The 20,188-nt window shown below is 43.2% G+C and overlaps 2 protein-coding genes across 5 annotated transcripts; both read right to left on the reverse strand.

Annotated features, from left to right (window-relative positions):
* Positions 1–565: 565 nt before the first annotated feature.
* On the reverse strand, positions 566–14,348 carry LOC128752578 (choline O-acetyltransferase-like). Of its 4 annotated transcripts, none has more exons than XM_053853941.1 (15): positions 14,217–14,348; positions 13,781–13,860; positions 12,185–12,376; positions 9,844–9,962; positions 8,831–8,884; positions 7,347–7,527; positions 6,511–6,688; positions 6,278–6,447; positions 6,111–6,211; positions 5,721–5,849; positions 5,532–5,654; positions 4,687–4,828; positions 4,508–4,570; positions 3,830–3,967; positions 566–3,382 (listed from the first exon to the last, which is right to left on the reverse strand). In XM_053853941.1, exons 2-15 carry the CDS (start codon positions 13,823–13,825, stop codon positions 3,116–3,118), a joined length of 1,902 nt encoding a protein of 633 aa, XP_053709916.1. In that variant the 5' UTR covers positions 13,826–13,860; positions 14,217–14,348; the 3' UTR covers positions 566–3,115. The 4 variants fall into 4 exon arrangements, with proteins under 4 accessions (XP_053709916.1, XP_053709915.1, XP_053709917.1 ...); XM_053853940.1 differs by having other exon boundaries at positions 5,721–5,846; positions 13,772–13,860; XM_053853942.1 differs by having other exon boundaries at positions 566–3,275; positions 13,772–13,860.
* Positions 14,349–14,665: 317 nt separating this feature from the next.
* On the reverse strand, positions 14,666–17,655 carry slc18a3b (solute carrier family 18 member 3b). Its single transcript, XM_053886230.1, has one exon. The coding sequence runs from the start codon at positions 17,208–17,210 to the stop codon at positions 15,651–15,653; it is 1,560 nt and encodes a 519-aa protein (XP_053742205.1). The 5' UTR covers positions 17,211–17,655; the 3' UTR covers positions 14,666–15,650.
* Between the last annotated feature and the right edge of the window lie 2,533 nt (positions 17,656–20,188).

Consider the following 20,188-nt stretch of genomic DNA (forward strand, 5'->3'; position numbering starts at 1 on the left):
CTGCTGTTGGTGTGACAAAACACATCAAACTCGCAGGCCTAGAGTCCAGAAGGACAGCATGTCTCTCAGCAGCCGTCAACATTCTGATACAGTCATGGGCTTTCAATGATGCTTCTGTCTGATCTCTGGTAGCACATTCCTTCCGTGTGGACTCTGCATCTCTGGACAACAGCGGAGTTGTTGAGAAAAAAGGCTTTTCCGCGACTTATCTGGCTGAGCATCCGGCTGACGCATTTCCGAGAATTGAGAAAGTTTCCTGGCATGTCCAGATTTGGCTGATATATTAAAGTGCATTAGAATACACAACTTCCATCAAGTAATTCTGAACATCACTGACATGATAGTGACCTTTTGACTGTTTTTGAAGAAGGAAACACCAGTCCTTGTCTCAGAATCTCATATTGAAGAAACATTTTATGAATGCGACAGACAATACTGCTGTCGTTGTGCTCATATTTCGTGTTTGTCCGCTGAGCCAATTAAAAAATGATGTTTTACCAGAGTTATTCATCCCGCTTTTTCATTGAACAAACACAAGCTGCTTTAATGATTTCAAGTTTCCTTTATTTGACAAATTACTTCATCCATTTCCGCCACACGACAGTTTTATTACACTTTTCACTTTTGCGGGTGAAGATTAAAGTATTTTGGGCACAGCGACCAGATGAACATTTATTAATACGTCCAATAGAATGGGAGCTTGCCGGCATGCTAGTCGACGATGACTACAGATGAAGGTAGCATTTATATCATCACTGACATTTAGGGAGGAGGAAAACAATAAACAAGAACAATACATTCTCTGTCTTCGTCACTGGAACAGCAGCACAGAAATACTGATAACTATACACTGTAGGTTCATATTAAGGCAACTATTTTTTACATATGCTCTCTAATAAAACTTCTATTAAGTCATATAATCTCTGAACATATAAAAATACAATATACACTTATAAACATGCAGATACATTTTGTATTCTCTTCATCTGGTCTTCAAAAATACACATTAATTTAGATAGCAAGTGTCTTGCTCCAGCTCACATTGAACACTGAAATGACACGTACACGACTCCTAATGACACCGAACAAAAGCAGCATGCAACTGTGAAGTCTCAAAACACCAGTGACCGGCAACTCTTTGTAACTGCATCTCAACACAACTCAAGTGTCAAGTGGTGACCATGCCAAAGGAGCAACATTGCACAGATGGTGTTTCCCGCCTGCACTGGTTCCCTTACTGCAATTTCCTGCTTTGGAATGATGCTGCATTTGGTCCATGTATGTTGTTCCTGTGAGGACTTTCTAAGATTAGTTTTGTCTTTTGCAGGCTGAATTGAAATTTTTTTGACCCGAGGAACCTTGAGTTAAATAAATAAATGAATAAATAGAGAGCAGTTGTCAGCAGACTAGATCCACGCCAGATCTTTAACAGATTTATGAGGTTTCAGTTTGGCTGGGCTACACAGTGTGCAGTCTGGAATTTTACATCTGAGCCTGCACCATTGATTGATTAAGACGATATACAATCTACAACAGGAGCGAAGTGTCAGGGACGACATTTGCACGTTTCCTGGTTTGTTGCTGATAAGTTATGAGCCTCACTGAAAAAAATCTGTGTGTCCAATCCAGTCAAGTCTGTTTAGACACAACAAAAGTGCTTCATTTCGCATAAAAAACCCCAACTTATTTCATTGATAGGATCAATGATCTATTCAGTCTATTGTCACAAATACTTGGAGCTGCCGAAAGACAGATACAATTTCACCTGTAGAGTTGCCCCGAGGCTCCTAGAAGTTGACTTTGAACTAAAGACATTAATGTATTGCGAGAAATCAGTGTTTTGTCTATGAGGTCCACTGTCTCAGATTTACTGATGATGTCACTCCGTTTTACATCACCGCAAGTTTCCACCTCATCTCATACACACATTCAGTTCACGTCTTCAGCCGAGTGGTTCACATGACAAACACACGACATCCTACCTCTATGTACAAAAATAGAACTTTAAACACATGGATTATACTTCTGTATATTTAAATATATGGACACACACACCAATATAAAGAATCTACACTCTGACTCTTTTCAAATCTATTGCACCATAAAGCCACGGTAACAACATCTACAGTAGCTGAATGAACATGAACACAGTGTGTCGCCTCAGTTGCCGCCTAACTATCTCTAATACAATCACTGTAGCTAACGCTAAGTCACTGACAACATTCACTCACAAATGTGCCACTGGAACCACACATCTGTCTGTCCCCCTGCTGTGACAGCTCCATTCAGTTTTCTTCTTAAAGTGCTGATTTCACTCTTTGGCAACGTTCGTGGCTACGCTGTCGACTTGACTAGACTATAGTATGTACATGGCAGAGCCCGACCTAATGCATCTCATTCTTGTGGTGTTTGTGTGCTGAGATTCATGAAGTTTTTTTTTTGTGTGTTTCTGAGAGTTTTTAATGCTCCACATCAGCCAGTGCATCTCGTCCCGGGAGTCTGCAGCTTGGCAGGAAACGGTGTGGTGGTTTGAGTCTGTTGACTTCACGCTCTAATTAACTTTTTAGTCGGAGCAGTGCTGGGAATCCAATAGACATTGTCCCAAATTCCTTGCTACATGTAGCACAGATGACAAGTTGATCTCTCTCAGGTCCTCCATATTGTTTTCATAATCCGCATTTGCCACCTTAAATGATAGCTACCTGTCACGGTGTGTTTTTCTCGCCACAGCCGTGTAGCGTCGGTCGGACTCTGCCGAAAAACACTCCAAGGAGGGATGCCGATACAAGCACTATTGCACACATGTGATTGTTATTTCAGCAGACGTTCATCTTCACAAATACTTCTACTACTCTATTTATATATGAGAATCACATTAAAATCCGCCACCTCTGATCGTAACTGAGAGGCAGCCATGGCTTTAGTTTCCCGAAAGCAGCAGACGAGGTCGTCCAAGTCTACTGAGTCAAGCAGCATTTCCATCTACGTAAAATTCAGAGATAAATATTTATACAGTTCTAAACTACTTTAAGGCTTCGATGTGGTGGTTAAAGGAGCAGTATTGCACAGACCGATGGAGGTATATCATATAAGTGAGCTTTCTCAGTGCGGTTCGTCACTTCCCTGGCCGCTGTGGTCGACTTGGTCCCGGGCTGTTGTTAGCCACTTTGGGAGAGGCGGGACAGCAGCTGTTGCAAAGGTCTCTGATGTCCAACATCGCCTCGTGCAGAGCTTTGACGAAAACCGCAGAGCTTGTCTGTGTGTTCTCCCAAAAGCTGGACACACAGAAGAGGATGTGGTCGGACTGCGGGTTGTAGCAAGCGCCATAGCCGTTTGGCACTACTGGGCCATAGCAGCAGAACATTTCCACGGTTGTCGGGACCTGAAGAGTAGATTCACAATTCATCTGTTAAAGACAAGTTCTTTAACCGACACAGAGCAGACATTATGAAGATAAAGATCCAACCCTGCTGTCATGACATCATGTGGAAACATCCCTCAGTTACTGCAGTAAAGCTTTAAAAGTAGCACAAGAGCTTTGGGTTGTAAAATCATGTTCAAGTGACAATCTCTGGCTAAACCTTCCTACCATCTTCAAAGACAAACCCGATTCAGATGATATTCTTTGTTTCCCTTTTGCAACTGTCGTTCTTGGCTAAAAGTATTGGTCAGTTACTTGGCTAGTTTTCTCGGACTTGCTGTTCACCATCACTACAGATGTCCATTCACAAATATTCGTTCTTTACTCAGTCACAATAGAATAGATGAAACAACAGTGTAACATATATGAAACACATACATGTCTTGAGAGTGGCAGGGATGATGTTACCTGACTGGTGGACAGGATGAACTGGTTACTGGCCAAAAAGGTTTCATCACTGAATATCTCTGGTTTCTCCAGTTTAAGCTCCGTTGCTGTTCTCAGAAGACCAAGCAGATGATTGTCAATCGCCATCCCGGTGATCGCCTGAAACAGATGGCATTCACGTCTACACCACGCCTCTGGATGCAGTCACAGCCTGAATCCAAGTTTTTTTCCTTTTTCTTCAGTACCACCAACTGCAGATAAAGTTCTGTGTGTGCAGTTTCTCATGGGGGAAAGCTCAAAGAATGCAGCTGTAAAAATGTGAATACACACTGTCAACCTCTGAAGCTTCAAGGTGATTGCGAGCTTAAATACAGTATATTGTCAAGGAGTGAAATTTGCTTCCCTGCACTCACATTTTATTCGATTTCTGGCCAACTTTTAATAACCACCGACTTTTCCGAAGTGCTTTTCGAGTTCTTTGAATTTCTATCACAAAATATGTATTTAATTCTCCAAAACAATTCAGCTTTTTAATATAATTTTACAAAACCATACCTTCCTACAAATTCAAATAGATGAACCTGTTTAATCATTACATTGTCAGTGGACAGTGGTAACAGCTCTGCTCCTTGCTAGCTCCTTTAATCTCTTGTGGTTGCATTTGTTGCATTCCAAACTTGTGGCCAGCTATATACTTACTGCGATCGTGTAGTTTGTCTGGGCATCAATTGCTTCTCTCAGTCGTTTCATTTTTTCTGCATTCTGTGAAAAGTCAAAGCCTGAAGTTATAAGTCTGATATTCCTGCGCGACTCCTGAGGTCGCACCTGGTCTGTTCAGGCGCGCAATAATGGAGGTTTAATGGAGAGAAATGACTCACGGTGAACGGGGATCGCTCTTCTGTCATGGCCTGGACGAAGGCCAGTGCCTCGGCGGTGGCTGAGCGGATGTTGTCCACGCGTCCGTCCTGGAACCGGCGTATTGACGCACTTTCGTACGTGGAGACGAGTCGCCTGTTGCACCTGAGAGCAGGGCAAATGAGGAGTTACAGAGAGATTCTGCATCAGAAGTTTTGACACACAGGACAGGGCAAAAGTTTGGACCCACCTCTTATTCAATGCGTTTTTTGTTTTTTTTTAAATTTGCTCAGCTATTTACATTGCAGATCCTCACTGAAGGCATCAAAACTACGACTGAGCATGTATGGAATTATGTTGTGAACAAAGAAGTGTGTAATGACTCAAAACATGTGCTCACTCTTGGCTTCTCACGATGAGCTTCATGATGTAGTCACCTGATAAGGTTTTCCAATGGGTGACTATGACATGAAGCTCAATATAAAGGCCGAGGTTTTGCAGCACTGCCAACAAAGGTGGCTACTTTGAGTCATCTAAAATATGAAACATGAAAACAAATATATAATATATTATAAATAATATAATATAGTATAACAAATATGAAACAAATGATTCAACATTTTTTTCTTTGCTACATAATTCCATATATCCTCCTTCATATTTCTGATGTCTTCATTATGTTTCTACAATGCAGAAAGTAGTGAAAATAAGGGAAAAACACTGTTCTGTACGTTATTATTGAACTGCTGCACTGCATCAGTGGATGTTTTGGTGTTGTTTTACATATCATTTTGATGAGTTAAATAACAATCATTAATTGATGGTTTTCTCACTGTCGTTCGTGCAAATATGAAGTGGCAGACTTTACTTGTAAAAGGCGAGCTGCAGGGCAACTTGCACGAAGGCGTCTGGACTCATCTTCTGCTTTTTGATGAAATCTTTCCCATATTCTCGGAACTTGAAGACGTCCATGTCCAAATTGTTGACCAGCCTGAAGGAGATGAGACGTCACGCATGTGTTTGAAATGACACATGCCACATGCTCTCACGTGGGCACCTCTGCAGTCGCTCTGTAGAAGCTGTCAGTTTTCTCTGTGTGTTGGCGTCATATTTCCAGATCAATCGTCTAGGGGGAGGAAGTTCTTTGGCGCTTGTGGTCCTTGCACTTTTCGAGGGTGTCCCGCTACTGGTGGGAAAAGCAGAAGCAGTAGTACTGTTGTTGACCATAGTATTGCAATTTATTACATGATGTTCTGAAAATTCACATGAAATATATGTACAAATATATTTTATCTGAGATATGAATTAAATTAAAATATACAATATAATATACATATACAATATACATTGTATAATACAACTTTAAAACTAAATATGGAAATATTCACAAAAACTGTGTATGATCAAAAACAACGTTAAATACATCTTCTTTTATTTGCATGCTTACATGTAGTTGACCAGGTATTCCGAGCACTGAACCAGGACCACACCCTCAAACGGGGAATGCTCACAGACGACCCCACACACACCATCCAGTCCTACCACAAACTACAGGAGAAGTCTCAGCTGGATGTTCTGCACCAAGTGTTGCCGCAAACCTGGGCTGCTCCTCACCTGCATGGACTTGTCGTACCAACGATTGGCTCCGTTCTTCTCTGGACCTCCACCGTGCAGCATCAGCAGGGCTCTGTTGGTGTCAGTGGGCTGGAGGCCACTGGGCTCGTCCAAACACAAGACACACACACAGCTCTCAATCAGAGCCAGGGACGTCCTGTTGGTCTGATCTGAAAGTGCAGCGTCATCATGGTTGTTGTTTTAAATGCAAGGAAAGAGTTGCTGATCCAAACCTTTCACGAGTATGTCCCTGGCCTGGGCCCATTCCGCTCTTCCGTCTGATGTCAGGATTCCAACAGGGGGCAGTGTCTCTCCTGCCTTTTCAGCCATCAGCATGATTCTCTCCAGTTGGGTCAGAATCTCTGTCTCACTCAGTGGTTTGTTGTTCATGACCACATCCAGTGCAAAAAACTGCAAAGGACACACACCAATTATCTTGAACTATTATTTCTTATATTATTAACTATCGAATTACCGAAGAAAGACATGAGTGAGTTTGTTGCGTCCATAGTTTTGGATGAACGTATGAATAAACTGGGGAGGTGTTCCATTGTGCATGAGTGATGGATGATGGATGGATGGGGTTTAAAGTTTGATGATGGATGGCAAGGTGGAAAAGAAAGAAGAAGCTGTGGAGGATGTCATCGAAGGAAAGTGGATGGATGGTGTAAAGACAGGGTTCTCACAGGATGAGCTGTATTTTGATAAGTGAGGAGGTACGTATGCGCACAGATTCAAAAATTGGGATGAAAATGAAAACAAGAAAATTGATGATAGGATGGGGATGAATAAAATTTGCTTGCTTCAAGAGTCAGATGTCAGTGGACATGCACAACCATACAAACAAGTAGCCAGCTCTCCTGCTTCCACTTTCAGGCCAACCCTTTACGTTTACAGGGGTCACCTTTGGGCCCAACGTCTGTTCCTCATGGACACTTCAATCCGGATGTAAGTGCATATGGTCCATTATTACTGGAAGTGGAACCTCGGCTGTGTCGATCTACAGCCTGCGCTCTTGTCCTTTGTTAGACGTGCGTGTGCAACTCGGTCTCAGGACATGCCTGCTAACCTGATTTTTGCGTGCCACGATGATGTGCTCAGATGTCGAGGAGCTTGTCTTCATCTGGACCTTCAGCACGTCAGTCTTCAGACCCGGGTAGCGGTACGAGGTAAAGAGGCGGTTATACTGCTCCATGCACAGCGGCGTCCCGGCCAGCTGGCCCCGGGCAAACTCCACTGCAAGCTCTCGCCTGAAAGACATGGTTATATCATCCTGAACACGCTGTGCTTTCCTCGGTGGAGTTCAAGCAGCGCGTTGAACTTACACTCGCACAACAGTGTTACACGGCATAGCATTAATGAGCCTTCTCAGTGTTCTCATGGTAAAGTTCAGGAATATCTACATCACTGACTCAAGTGTGATGTCTCACCGAACATGCTGCTTTGTTAGGTACATCAACAGCATTCACCTCATTGATGCGATGTTGTGTATCTCTGGTTTCCAATGATACCATTTGCTTAAAATTTGTGTATTCAGTTCTAAACTGTCGGAGGTGTGGGGCTTTGAAAACTGTGAATTGGCTGCTCCCATGACTACGGGGACTCCTGTACTCAACTGCACACCCTGCTCCTATGTGGCCCAGGTGGACTGACTGATCCTGCATTCTTCCAACGCTTCGATGCGGTCCAGTTATGCTCCCCAGTGCGAGTTACTCCTGCCACTGGCAAATAACATGGGCTTCCTGTGTGGTGTCATGGTCAGAGGTTGGCGCAGCTGGAGGAAATTCAGAATACTGTTCCCCTGCAGTATCGTGGTTTGACTGTCTGGGGCCCATTCTGCCGCCACAGGTATCCGCTAGCACTTCTGCAGAAGGAGGCTGGCATCGGCGTTAGGTTCCACTCCCGATATTGTCTGGTGCCCAAAAAGGCTGAAGGCCCATTTATGACCTCAGCTATGTGATCCAGTTGGTGTGTGTCTGGCATGGAGACTGGACAACTTCATCACACCTTACCGACTCATACATCCATGACCTGAGCGCATGCGTTGATCTTTCTGATCTTTCTTGCCCTTTTTAAAGGACATCGAGCACACACGTAGAACTAGAGTAACATGGTAGTAACCCTGTGTGTGTGTGTCCTGTGCTAGTTCTATGTTTCTCTGTGTTTTCCTGTGTTTGTTTCATAGTGCTGGGTCCTTGAGCCATGCTACTTTGCTTCAAGTACAATCGTATATACTTTTTCTCATGACTGTTTGCTGGTGTTTCTGTTATGGCTTCACATTACTCAGGTGTTCACAAAATGTTTTTTCTGGCAGTTTACTTTACCTATTTTGATATGCAGTGCTTTAATGCGAAGCAGAGAGCAATGCAACATTATTTGCTCATTTGTATTTGTGCTCTGAATGTTGTATACAAATGTGTTCACATGTAGCGTGATGCCAAACAATATTCATTTCAGCAAGTCATATTTGTCCTGACAGCCTAAACAAAGCCACAGATATTCACATGAATGTTTGATGAACATTTCCCCAACATATTAAAGTGCAACACTTACGCCTCAATGAGGGCTTTGTACTCCAACACTCCTCTGACAAGACGAGCAGCGTATCTGAAAGGTTAAAATTAAAAACACAATGTTGAACTTCAAACAGCGAGCGCAGAAGATACTGTAATGAATATATGATCATCCCTCAAAGAATCGCTGATCTCGTTACGGCGAGTTACCATGTGTGTTTATCTGTTTGTGAGACGGTGAGCGGGTCTGTACGCACCAGTGTGGGCAGAGATGAGAAGCTCTTGTCAGCTCTCATGTTGGGCGTCATTTGTCTTGCTCTTATTACATCTACTGCCAGATCGATACAGAGAAGGCGGCCACGGTGCCCCTGAACAAGGCCTGACTAGCCGTCTCTGCAGAGAGTTCCAACCTGTCACTACCAATCCAGCTAGTGAGGGAGTCAGGAGATGAGCAGATGCTTTCGCTGGTCTGGAAAGTTTCTGTTAGTCTGCCGTGAGCTGACATCGCGAATGAAGAGTCAGAGGCTGCCGTAATGTGGACGGCTCCATGGCTCTTTTGATATGAGCACAGGAGATATGACAGAGATCATGCTGGCCTTCATCTCAGTCCTCATCACCGGGGGACGTGATTTTAATTTTCTCATGAGGAAATAATATGAAATGTGTATTTCCTTATGAACGATATGTTTCCCTGAAATGCTCAACAACACCATTAATGTTGAATGCTAAAATTGCTCACACAAAATATCCTCATGAAAAAGAATTTTGGCATCTAATAAAGAGAGTTTGTTTGTTTGAATCTCAGCAACAGTTAAATCACCATTGATATGCTTTGGTAGGACAGAGGAGCTTTTAAAAAGTTAGACTGATTTATTCAGATGCAGATATTTGATGGTGGGTGGAAGTTGAGTGTCCAAATAATAAAGCCCACTCAAGCACAGGGAGACCACAAGAACTCCTGGCAGAAAAGATAAGCTTCTCATCAAGAGAAGTGGCTTGATGTTTTTCTTGTATTTTGCTTCCATTTGAGCATTTTCTGAAGAAGCAACATACCTGAGAGCATCTTTGGGATCGCGGAACGTCTGCTTAGGGAAAACCATGACTGGGCTGGAGTTGACCGGCAGAGCCAGGCGGTTGTTCAGGTACATGTCCTCCAGCCAGTAGTCATAAACCTGAGGAGCCACACAGAGATCCCTTGCTTGGTTAAGCAACTAAGGCTGGAGTAATTGTTTTCAGAGACCTGTGGGCAGCATGGCCTGCTGCAGTGAATCAATGCCAGAGTAGTGGAGAGGAGTGGGTGTGAGACTCTGGGAGAGTGGGAGTGTGATGGATTTTACTCAGCTGGACGAGATGTGGACTCGCCGATCAGCCAGAGTCATGGAGGGACAGTGAAGCAACACTGTGATGTGTGATTTATCCTAAGCGCAGCTGTGTTTCCGGTGTATTTCCCTCCATATGAAAAGACATATTACGCTTATCACAGTAAAGCAACAAATGAGGGAGTTTTCTCTAATATAGTACATTGATGGGAAGTTTCAAAGGAAACTTTTTATTGTCTAATGATTGTAGAAGATGATTCGGTGACCTGCCTCTGTACTCGCCCACAATATTCATAATAATAATAAAAAAAAAGCATTAATGATAATGCTTTTTAATAAATCTTTTGTTGAAAGAAACTGGGATTTTTTTCCTTCCATGTGTCATTTCCTCTTCTTGGCTTGGTGAATTTGTTTTGCTTAACTTGTTCTCTCAAGGTAATAAGTCTTGTCATCACTAAATGGAAACTCTACTACAAGTTGAGAATTGGCATAGTGGTCAACCAATACTGATTTAAAGATAATGAAATGGTGAGTGGTTTAACTAGAATGATTGTAAAGTCATATTTATGGAGGGATTATTCTGTCAGGGACCAAAAACCAAAACAACCAAACAAATAAATAACATTCATGATAAAGTTTTTTGTTTTCTTTCGTTTTTCCGAAACAAAAATTATTCATGATAAATAACAAATGAGACATACTGTGATTATTATAATATCATTTCCATTAGTTACAGCGTGTTACTTGATCATTTAATGCAGTATAGTGGTATTTGTTGACTGTGGATACGAGCGCCTTTGCTCATTCAGCTTGTCTGACGTCTTGATAGAAACTACTATGTAGATTTAGAAAGTATAACTACAGGTGTACAACATGATGATGGTGCTGATGATGAGGAGGATGAAGATGAAGATGAAGATGAGAAAGTGGAGGAGCAGGAGGAGGATCAGAATGATGAAGATGAAGATGAAGATGAGAAAGAGGAGGAGCAGGAGGAGGATCAGAATGATGAAGATGAAGATGAAGATGAAGATGAAGATGAAGATGAGAAAGTGGAGGAGCAGGAGGAGGATCAGAATGATGAAGATGAAGATGAAGATGAGAAAGAGGAGGAGCAGGAGGAGGATCAGAATGATGAAGATGAAGATGAAGATGAAGATGAAGATGAGAAAGTGGAGGAGCAGGAGGAGGATCAGAATGATGAAGATGAAGATGAAGATGAAGATGAGAAAGTGGAGGAGCAGGAGGAGGAGCAGAATGATGAAGATGAAGATGAGAAAGAGGAGGAGCAGGAGGAGGATCAGAATGATGAAGATGAAGATGAAGATGAGAAAGAGGAGGAGCAGGAGGAGGATCAGAATGATGAAGATGAAGATGAAGATGAAGATGAAGATGAAGATGAGAAAGTGGAGGAGCAGGAGGAGGAGGAGGATCAGAATGATGAAGATGAAGATGAAGATGAGAAAGTGGAGGAGCAGGAGGAGGAGGAGGAGGATCAGAATGATGAAGATGAAGATGAAGATGAGAAAGTGGAGGAGCAGGAGGAGGATCAGAATGATGAGGATGAAGATGAAGATGAAGATCAAGATGCAGATGAACATGACAAAGAGGAGGAGCTGGAGAAGGAGGAGGATCAGAATGATGAAGATGAAGATGAAGATGAGAAAGATGAGGAGGAGGATCAGAATGATCAAGCTGAAGATGAAGATGAAGATGAAGATGAAGATGAGAAAGTGGAGGAGCAGGAGGAGGATGAGAATGATGAAGATGAAGATGAAGATGAGAAAGACAAGGAGGAGGATCAGAATGATGAAGATGAAGATGAAGATGAAGATGAAGATGAGAAAGTGGAGGAGCAGGAGGAGGATGAGAATGATGAAGATGAAGATGAAGATGAGGAAGATGAGAATGATGATGATGATAAGGAGGAGGATGATGCCAAGCAATCGCAATCTATATTGAGAATCGCAATTTTGGCACTTGGAAAAAGAAATACAAATGAAACCATTGACTAAAACTCCTGACCTCAGTGTGGTGAATGTGCAGTTCCGTGTTCATATTTGTCAACTGTTTACCCAGTTTTTCATCCTCTCCCGCCTCTCGAGAAGCTTCCTTTGCAGAAGCTCTCCAGTCCCACCAGGAGCGCCGAACTTCTCCACAATGGCCTTGGTTTTCCTGAACTGCTCCTCCTTCACCAGATGCTGGACACACTTCAAGTAGGTGTCAAGTGTTTGCTTCAGTGGCGGCACCGGGACCTTGGGCAAGACCTGAACGATAAATCCCCGTAAATGAAAGGGCAGCAGCTTTTTTATAATTTATCAGTGGTCTCAGATCTTTCCTTGATGCTTTTATTATTAGAAGCAAAGTTAATAATTCATCTCACACGCCTCAAGGCTGATTACGGAACATTTTTTGTCTCGTGGGACTTTGGAACACTTGTTTTCTAAGGAAGAGTAATACACACTGATTATCTTTTCTGTCTGATGTTTGATCATTTGCATATTGTTCTGGTGGCGAATTCTAATGTTCATGAGCTTGACCGCTGCCGCGGCGACGTGAAATTAGGAGTCATAGCTCAGCTCAGCCTTGGCCACAGTTTTTAGAGGTAATTTAAAAACAAACTTGAACGATTTCAGAATATGGTCATAATAAAACATTAAAGTGTTGTGTTCAGTAAGCTGCAAGAATGAGTTCCCTGCACATAGTCCGTGTTTTATTAAAAGTAAACCTCAACTGTAGTTGATAGAATAATGGAATAGAAGTAAATCCATTTGCATGGCCATTATTTTTGTTATTACGTCATTGTCTTCTACAAGGCTAAGCTGACGCTTCATGGTTGAACTCATCGGTCGAATGAGGTAATGCAATAATACAATGTGTTGCTATATTTACATTTATAATGCAGAGAAATAAAAAAAAAATGTGCATGTGTGTTTTTAAATAAATTCCAGTTGTTTTGATTAATTTATAGCTCTAAGATCATGTGACCTTTAAACAATTCAATTCTGAAAACTAAATAGAATGGGTGATTTTTTTTTCTCTAAAGATTAACTGAATTAAAATTGAATGACTCCTTCATTGAAAGGTCATCAGAGAAATTAGTGTTACACATATTTAGTTATTGATCATTTTAATTTTAAAACGATGAACAAGCAAAGCCACTCACTTGTAACTGACTATTAAAACTAATAATAATAATAATAATAATAATACCAACGAGAACTGGGTCTTAAAATCCTATATTAATGTTAACATACTTTAAGTGTAAAATTACGTTGCAATGGTTAACGTTATTTTTAACACAGCACACATAAATTAAGCTGACAACCATTTTGCTACATAGTTGTTTTTGACTCTCTGTGCCAACATTTCACATCTTTTCAGATGTGCAGTGATTCCAAACTTTCACTACAGTACAACAATAGAAATTTGATCAATATATCTCATTTACTGTCTTTGTAATGTGTTTTCTTTTAAATAGAAAGAGACTCAGGACGTCCTGAGCGTTCGTTCATTCCCAGTCGCAGCAGTGATTAAGTGCGCCGTCCTTGGTTCAGCACCAAGGACAGCGGCGTCACCAGACTAAATAAAAACATCAGCGGTGCAACATGTTTACATTTTTCCTCTTCCTGTTAGGACACAAATACAAACAAATCAACAACCTGCCCAACCTCGCTGCTCAGGTCCCTTGACGAGTCTCTCTCCAAAATTGGCATCTTTGCACCAGAGTGATGTGAAAGTGCAGCTTTTCCTTCAATATTAAAGAAATACAAAATCATAATTCAGCCAGTTACAGTTACTATAGTAATACATTCATGAGGTGTATGTATGTATGTATGTATGTATGTATGTATGTATGTATGTATGTATGTATGTATGTGGTGAAATGTCTCGACAGACGAGTGTCCTTGAACGCATCATCCGTGCGCATCTTGCTTCTGTCAGTTAAACAAACATTGAATGTTCAGTAAGATAAACTATGGACTACTTTCATGTCAAGTTTTCAAAAGTGTATTTTGGAATGATCACACCTCTTAATTATACAGAAGTAACTATTAAAACACACTCTTTAAAGCATCCAAAATGTAGTGGGAGATGTGGTCCTACCTGACTGGAGGCGAGGTCAGAGGAGTGTGAGCATCCCTCCCACATCCCCTCCGTCAGGTCCCATGCAGACTCCGGTGACACGCCACGCTGATCTCCGGTCCCCACGTCTCGCCATCCGGTTTAGACTCCACGTCCAAGCAAAAAAGATGCTGAAGGTGTTTGCGTCTACCTTCCCCCTCGGGGCAAGAAACTCCTCCCATCGAAATCTATTCGTGGAACATATTATCTGACAGCTTCCCCCCACTCCCACCCACCCTCGTGTAACATTATTAAATTAAGGCATAAATAGAGTGAGGGTCGGTCTGTCTCTCGTTGATGCGTTCGTTCTCCGGCTGGTTTAAGTGCAGAAAACTTTCATTTCACCGAGCATTTTTCTTGGGTGGTGTGGAGGTTCTCTCATATATTACAACAACTTTAAAAAAAAAACAAGCCAAACCATCGTGGCCACACATATACAAACAGATTTATTAAAACGACATTGAACAAAGAAATACATGTCATCATCTCAGATCAGACAAAAATGTTTCACACGCACAAACATACACACGGTTTCCTTTGTGCATTCTGTTTATACACATATGTACAAAAAATAACACACACTTATCATACATTTAAATGCGAATAACAAAACAGGCCTACTTTGAAAATAAGCGTCCGAAGGAACAAAACCGGCCTTTTGAAGTGCTAGTAAGAAAAGTCATGAATGAAAATAGAGGCTATGGTTTAGTATGTGTTGTGCCGCGTAACGTTGGTCCCTTAGAATCATGATATATCTATTTATACCTTTTTACAATCACACAAAACGCCGACGTGACGACATAGACTTCTTTTTGGACAATCACAAAAAAAGAACTTTGGATAAAACAGGTCGTGATTTTGGTGGCTGGGTGTTGTGGTGCGTTCGTGTGCTGTTGGGACGATTGGGAAAGAGTCCGGGGGAAATGATCGAGCTTTGTCACGTCGTTGGAAACTTCCGTTTGTGACCTTCGCTTTATTGATTACATTTATTCGGTAATATATTAAACGTTTTTTTTTATTTTGTGCTTAAATTGAACGTAACATTTCCTACAAAAGTTTAGAGGTTGTGCTTTGCGATATTTATTTATAGTGGTGTTTTGATACGATATTCATCTACGGTAACATATTCTCTTGTTGTTTGTAAAACAAATTAACTCTGGCGTGACAGTATTACTGCGTAAATACACAAACACGTTTGTGTATTTACGTGCTCATCATTGCATTTTCATAAGGCTTATTTCACGGTTGTGCTCACCGAGTCGAATTTTTAACATGCCGTTTTGTTGACGTTCTGGCCAAGTGTGCGTAATTTCCGAGCAGCAAATGAACGCACCATGGATATTGCACATCGGCACGCACAGAAAACTAGTCTTAATATGTGCTTTGATTCCGACTTCATCGCGCCACACCGGGGTGTTAAGCGTAGTCCGGACCGGACGACTCCTCCGACGGAGACATTTGTGCTCTAAAGGGATCGAACCCATTTTCATCCACCGGCAGGCAATTCCCCGCTGAACTGTAGCCCTTCTTTTTGCCCCTCCTCTCTTCCATTTTGATGGTATCGTAAAGCCCCTGTGGCGCTTCTTCTAAAAGGTTATCTCTCTCGGAATAGGACGGTTTCATTTGGCACACGTTGCGCAGCAGCAGCAGAGCTGGTGCGTAAAGCACATTGACGAGACCCATGCCCAAGTTGAGCTGCACGAAGCCTAAATTGTGCACGATCTGCCCCGCGACTATTGGCCCCATGGCATACGCCACAGAATAGGAGATGTCGGCTATAGCGTAGACACTACCGTACACGGACACGTGGCGCACGTCCACCAGGAACGCAAGGGTGGGCAGCAGCGCCGTGTCCACGAGCGCGATGCCAAAGCAGATCCCGCACAGGGGCGCGATGAGTTGCCCAAAAGTTTTGCACGCCGGGACAGTGCAGGAGCTGGCGCCTATGATGACCATCCCCACTGCGCCGTAGAACCACTGCAGATTCGGATGCTGCGCGGCTAGTTTGACGGTGATGTACACACCGAGGACGTGCGGGAAGAACGCAGGCAGCCATGTGAGACCCATCTCCCACTGCGTGGAGTGCATGGTGGTCTCCATCCAGTTGGCGATGGTGGGCTCCAGAAAGGCCAGCGGGATGTTGCACACGGTCAGAGCCCCTGCCACAACTGCGATGTAGGGGTCGATCATGAGTCTGTAGATGGGGGTGCCGACTGGCATGTTCTCTCTAGTCCTGTTGGTGAGGGGCTTGATCAGAGTGAGGAACAAGAACCCGTCTGCCAAGCAGATGCAAGCCAACACGATGAAGGGAACTCTTTTGCCCGCGAACTCGTACAGGACCCCTCCGAAAGGAGGTGCCACCAGGCTCCCGAAAGAGATGAACGCCAGGGCGATGCCCAAAGCGCGACTCCTCTCCGCTTCCTCCGTGTACTTGTCCGCGATCATGGCCAGTCCAGATGTGTCCGCGAAGGCCGAGCCGAGTCCTTGCAAACTTCTGGCCACAAACAAAGTGGCATAGTTCTCCCCGAAAGCGAATATACAGGTGGAGACGAACATGACGCTGAGCCCGATGAGCAGGGGGATGTCATACCCGACCCGGTCTATGAAGGTCCCAGACAGAGGATTGACTAGGAGCTGGAGAATGGCTTTAGACGCGAATAGAACTCCGATCTGCACGTCTAGGTTGTTTTTGGATGGACTTGTGCTGTTGGTAGAGGTGTTGGGGTGCATGACCAAGTGGACGTGCTCGGTCTGCTCGCTCTCCAGGTCAGCGAGGTAGTCCGGGATGATGGGCACTATCACCATGTAGAGCATGTTGTCCAGCAGCAAAGCCACGCAGACGATGACCAGGATGATTCGCCTCTGCTGGTGCGGGTCTCTCATCGCGGTGCCCAGCTGCTTGGTCCTCTCACCCATCTCGGAGAGCTTCACCGCGGCGGACTTGGCCAACCCGGATGATCCATCATCTGTCTCCATCCTGGCTTTTCTTTAGTAAAAAATACACTTTTTGAAACTTGCGCGGGCTTCTTCCGAGTCTGTGCTCCTCTTGCGGCGGTCTTTTACCTCGATGTGAAGTCCCCCGTCTTCACATCGCCTGTGCGTAAAGGGAGACGCGCAGAAGAACTCGGCTGCTTCATCGGCTCTCCTCAGCTTGCAGACGCACTCGCTGCTGTCTCATCATCTCCCGCGAAGTGACGTGACGGAATCCACGCTCTTTACATGATAAGTTTATTTATTTTAGTTGTGCGCAGCAGCAGCCGGGAGCCTCGGAGTCTCCCATCCCTGCGCCCTCACCTCTGATCACCTGTGGCACTGATGCGCTCGCCTCTGTAAGTGGCTCGCTGGCCATTGGTGCACATTAACCCGGAGGTTCGCCGCTATTTTAGTCCCATTGTGTGTGAGAGAGGGCGTGTGTGTGTGCGTGCGTTTGTTTCTCCCCCTTTTCTTTGAGAGTTGTGACGCATCACCAGCTTGCCCCCGAGTGGATCCCTTCGCCACTTGCCTCCTTTATGTTAATTTCCCAACCATGGCAGCAATCGCTGCTGCCAATAAGAGCCGGTCCGCAGCACATCACGACTTTTCCACAAGAGCAGGGAGCGAGGAAAATCCCCCTTTGATTTACTTCCACGCGCGACATAACTACGTAATCTGAACATTTAGTAACAAAAAAATCTGAATCCTGAAAATGTATTTTTTGGTTTGTGGATCTTGATGGTTCGTGGATCATCACTTGGAGGTGTTTCTACGTATTAAGGCACTGGGAAACATACATTACCTTACCTGGTACATGATTCATAATCATGAAAAACCAAAGCGCTGTAACAGAGAAACCATCTGAACAGTCATGACACGAGGTGATATAGAGGCGACATCTAGCGGTGAGAGACTGTGACTCACCCAGCAGTTTTGAGGAGTTATTTTTGGTTTTTTTTGTCAGGGCAGCAGAGGGCTTTTATTTCTAAATTTCTTCCTGCATGTGATGCTAACTTCATTTACTTTTAAGCTTAACAAATAAAGGCGAAATCGTAGGTTCCAACTTAGGTTTTGTTTTGGTTGGCCAACAACATTACCCAGCGAGAACGTGAAGGAGACGTTTCTGTGTGTGTGTATAAGCATTGAGAAGTGTTCAGAGAAGAGACTGGAAAATAAACGGCTTAACACGGACCTGACTATTCATTTATCGAGAACAACTTCCACGTGGTGTCCGAAGCAAAGTGAGTCGGACGACGTGGAACACGGCCGAATTCAATCCTCCACGGTGAGAAACCGGACTTAACTTGACCGGAGCTGTGGCCGGAGTGGCGGCAAAGATTTCAGCGGTGCCGATACCACAAGCCACTGGGGCCATTGATAAATAACAAGGACCTTAACACAGTTCCTCTGAGGTGCCTACGCTTCCTCATGCAACTGATGAGGTACAATCCTACTGCAGAGTACGTGCCAGGGAAAACACTAACTGTAGCTGATGCACTGTCACGACAACCTCTGTCGGTTATACAAAACCAAGCAGCTGAACTGACTTGTGAAGTTTCTGTATTTGAGGCAACAGTTCGTGCGGCATGGCCAGTGTCACCTTCAAAGCTGGAGAGGATCAAACAAGCGAGTGTCCCAGTACAAGCCAAAGCTTACCACCAATGGGGTAACAACCTATCAAATTTGAAGGGACTTCTATTGCATGGCGATTGAATCATCATTCCTCACACCATGAGACGAGACATACTCCAGCGTTTGCACGATGGACACCAGAGTATCACCAAGTGTCGCGAGGGCACGCATTAGTGTGTGGTGGCCCGGGCTGGAGAAAGAGCTCCAGGAGATGGTAGCAAAGTGCCCAGAATGCATGTTGATCAGACCAACACAGAGAAAAGAACCCCTGATCACAACACTACTGCCAGATAGGCCGTAGCAGAAAGTTGTGAGTTCAGACAGGAAAATTATCTGATCGTCATTGACTATTTTTCACGCTATTTGGAAATAGCCCATCTACCATACATGACTAGCATGACCATCTGTGCAAGACAGACGGAAGACAGTTCTTAAGTGAAGAATTTCAAAAGTTTTCTGTAGCTTATGATTTCAAGCATATAACCTCGAGTCCTTACTACCATCAACTTCCACAGTTTCTAAGCCAGTTGTGTCCTTTATTCATTCGAGAAAAATCAGTCTGGCAAACTGTCAGGGTTTCTCCTAAACTAGAGACTAGAAAGTAACAAAACTAGAACTTACCAATGAAATCATAATAATAAAAAAAACATATTTCTTATATATCTAATATTTAATATGCAATATTGTTGTGTGCCTATAGAGGTCAGTAAATTACTTTTAATAGTAAATTACGGCAACTGTTCAGTGTTTTGTCAACTAGATCAGGACTGTTATTATTAAATTTTTTTGTCATTGATTTATTTATTCTGTAGAATAAAGTCCAAAATGCATAAGATATTAACAGCGAGTTTAAATGAATTTCTACATTTATACTGATTATTGCAAACTGAAACGAAGACCAGCATTTCCTACATTTTTGTTTGTTGCTCATTGGTGTTTGTTTGTCATTTTTCGATTAGTGATGTGTTTTAATTAACGGTAACCTTTTTAACTATTCTAATTTTACTCTGTATTTTACACTGTATAGCTTCATGCAAGCCTAAAACAAATTGCTTGTTTGCAGCCAAAACTAAAAATGAATCCTCATTGTCATCGAGCTGCAAATACCCTGAGTGACATCACATAATTTGACCACAGGTAGCATTGATGCACATTTGACATTTTACCAGTTTATTTTATGACATCGTTCTGTCAAACTACAAACCCAATGGACATGTTGGATTCATTGTTGTTTTTGTTAATGATGTTGGGATTTCCTATTTTTACACTGGACACTGAATGTGTCATAACCTGTTCATTGGTTGAGGTAGATGGCGAGGGTGTTTCCAGGGTCAGGGGTCATGTGGGTG

The sequence above is a fragment of the Synchiropus splendidus genome, chromosome 1, assembly GCF_027744825.2.
Source record: "Synchiropus splendidus isolate RoL2022-P1 chromosome 1, RoL_Sspl_1.0, whole genome shotgun sequence".
Classification (NCBI taxonomy): Eukaryota; Metazoa; Chordata; class Actinopteri; order Syngnathiformes; family Callionymidae; genus Synchiropus; species Synchiropus splendidus.

What these genes read in the sequence shown, in the direction of transcription:
- LOC128752578 (XM_053853939.1), bottom strand. Translation starts at nt 13,825, where the DNA reads ATGCCAATTTTGGAGAGAGACTCGTCAAGGGACCTGAGCAGCGAGGTT. An exon ending in TGAGCAGCGAGGTTGGGCAG is followed by an intron (nt 12,377 to 13,771) that starts GTTGTTGATTTG and finishes TTTATCGTTCAG; the next exon opens with GTCTTGCCCAAGGTCCCGGT. An exon ending in TCTACAGAGCGACTGCAGAG is followed by an intron (nt 5,655 to 5,720) that starts GTGCCCACGTGA and finishes CATCTCCTTCAG; the next exon opens with GCTGGTCAACAATTTGGACA.
- slc18a3b (XM_053886230.1), bottom strand. Translation starts at nt 17,210, where the DNA reads ATGGAGACAGATGATGGATCATCCGGGTTGGCCAAGTCCGCCGCGGTG.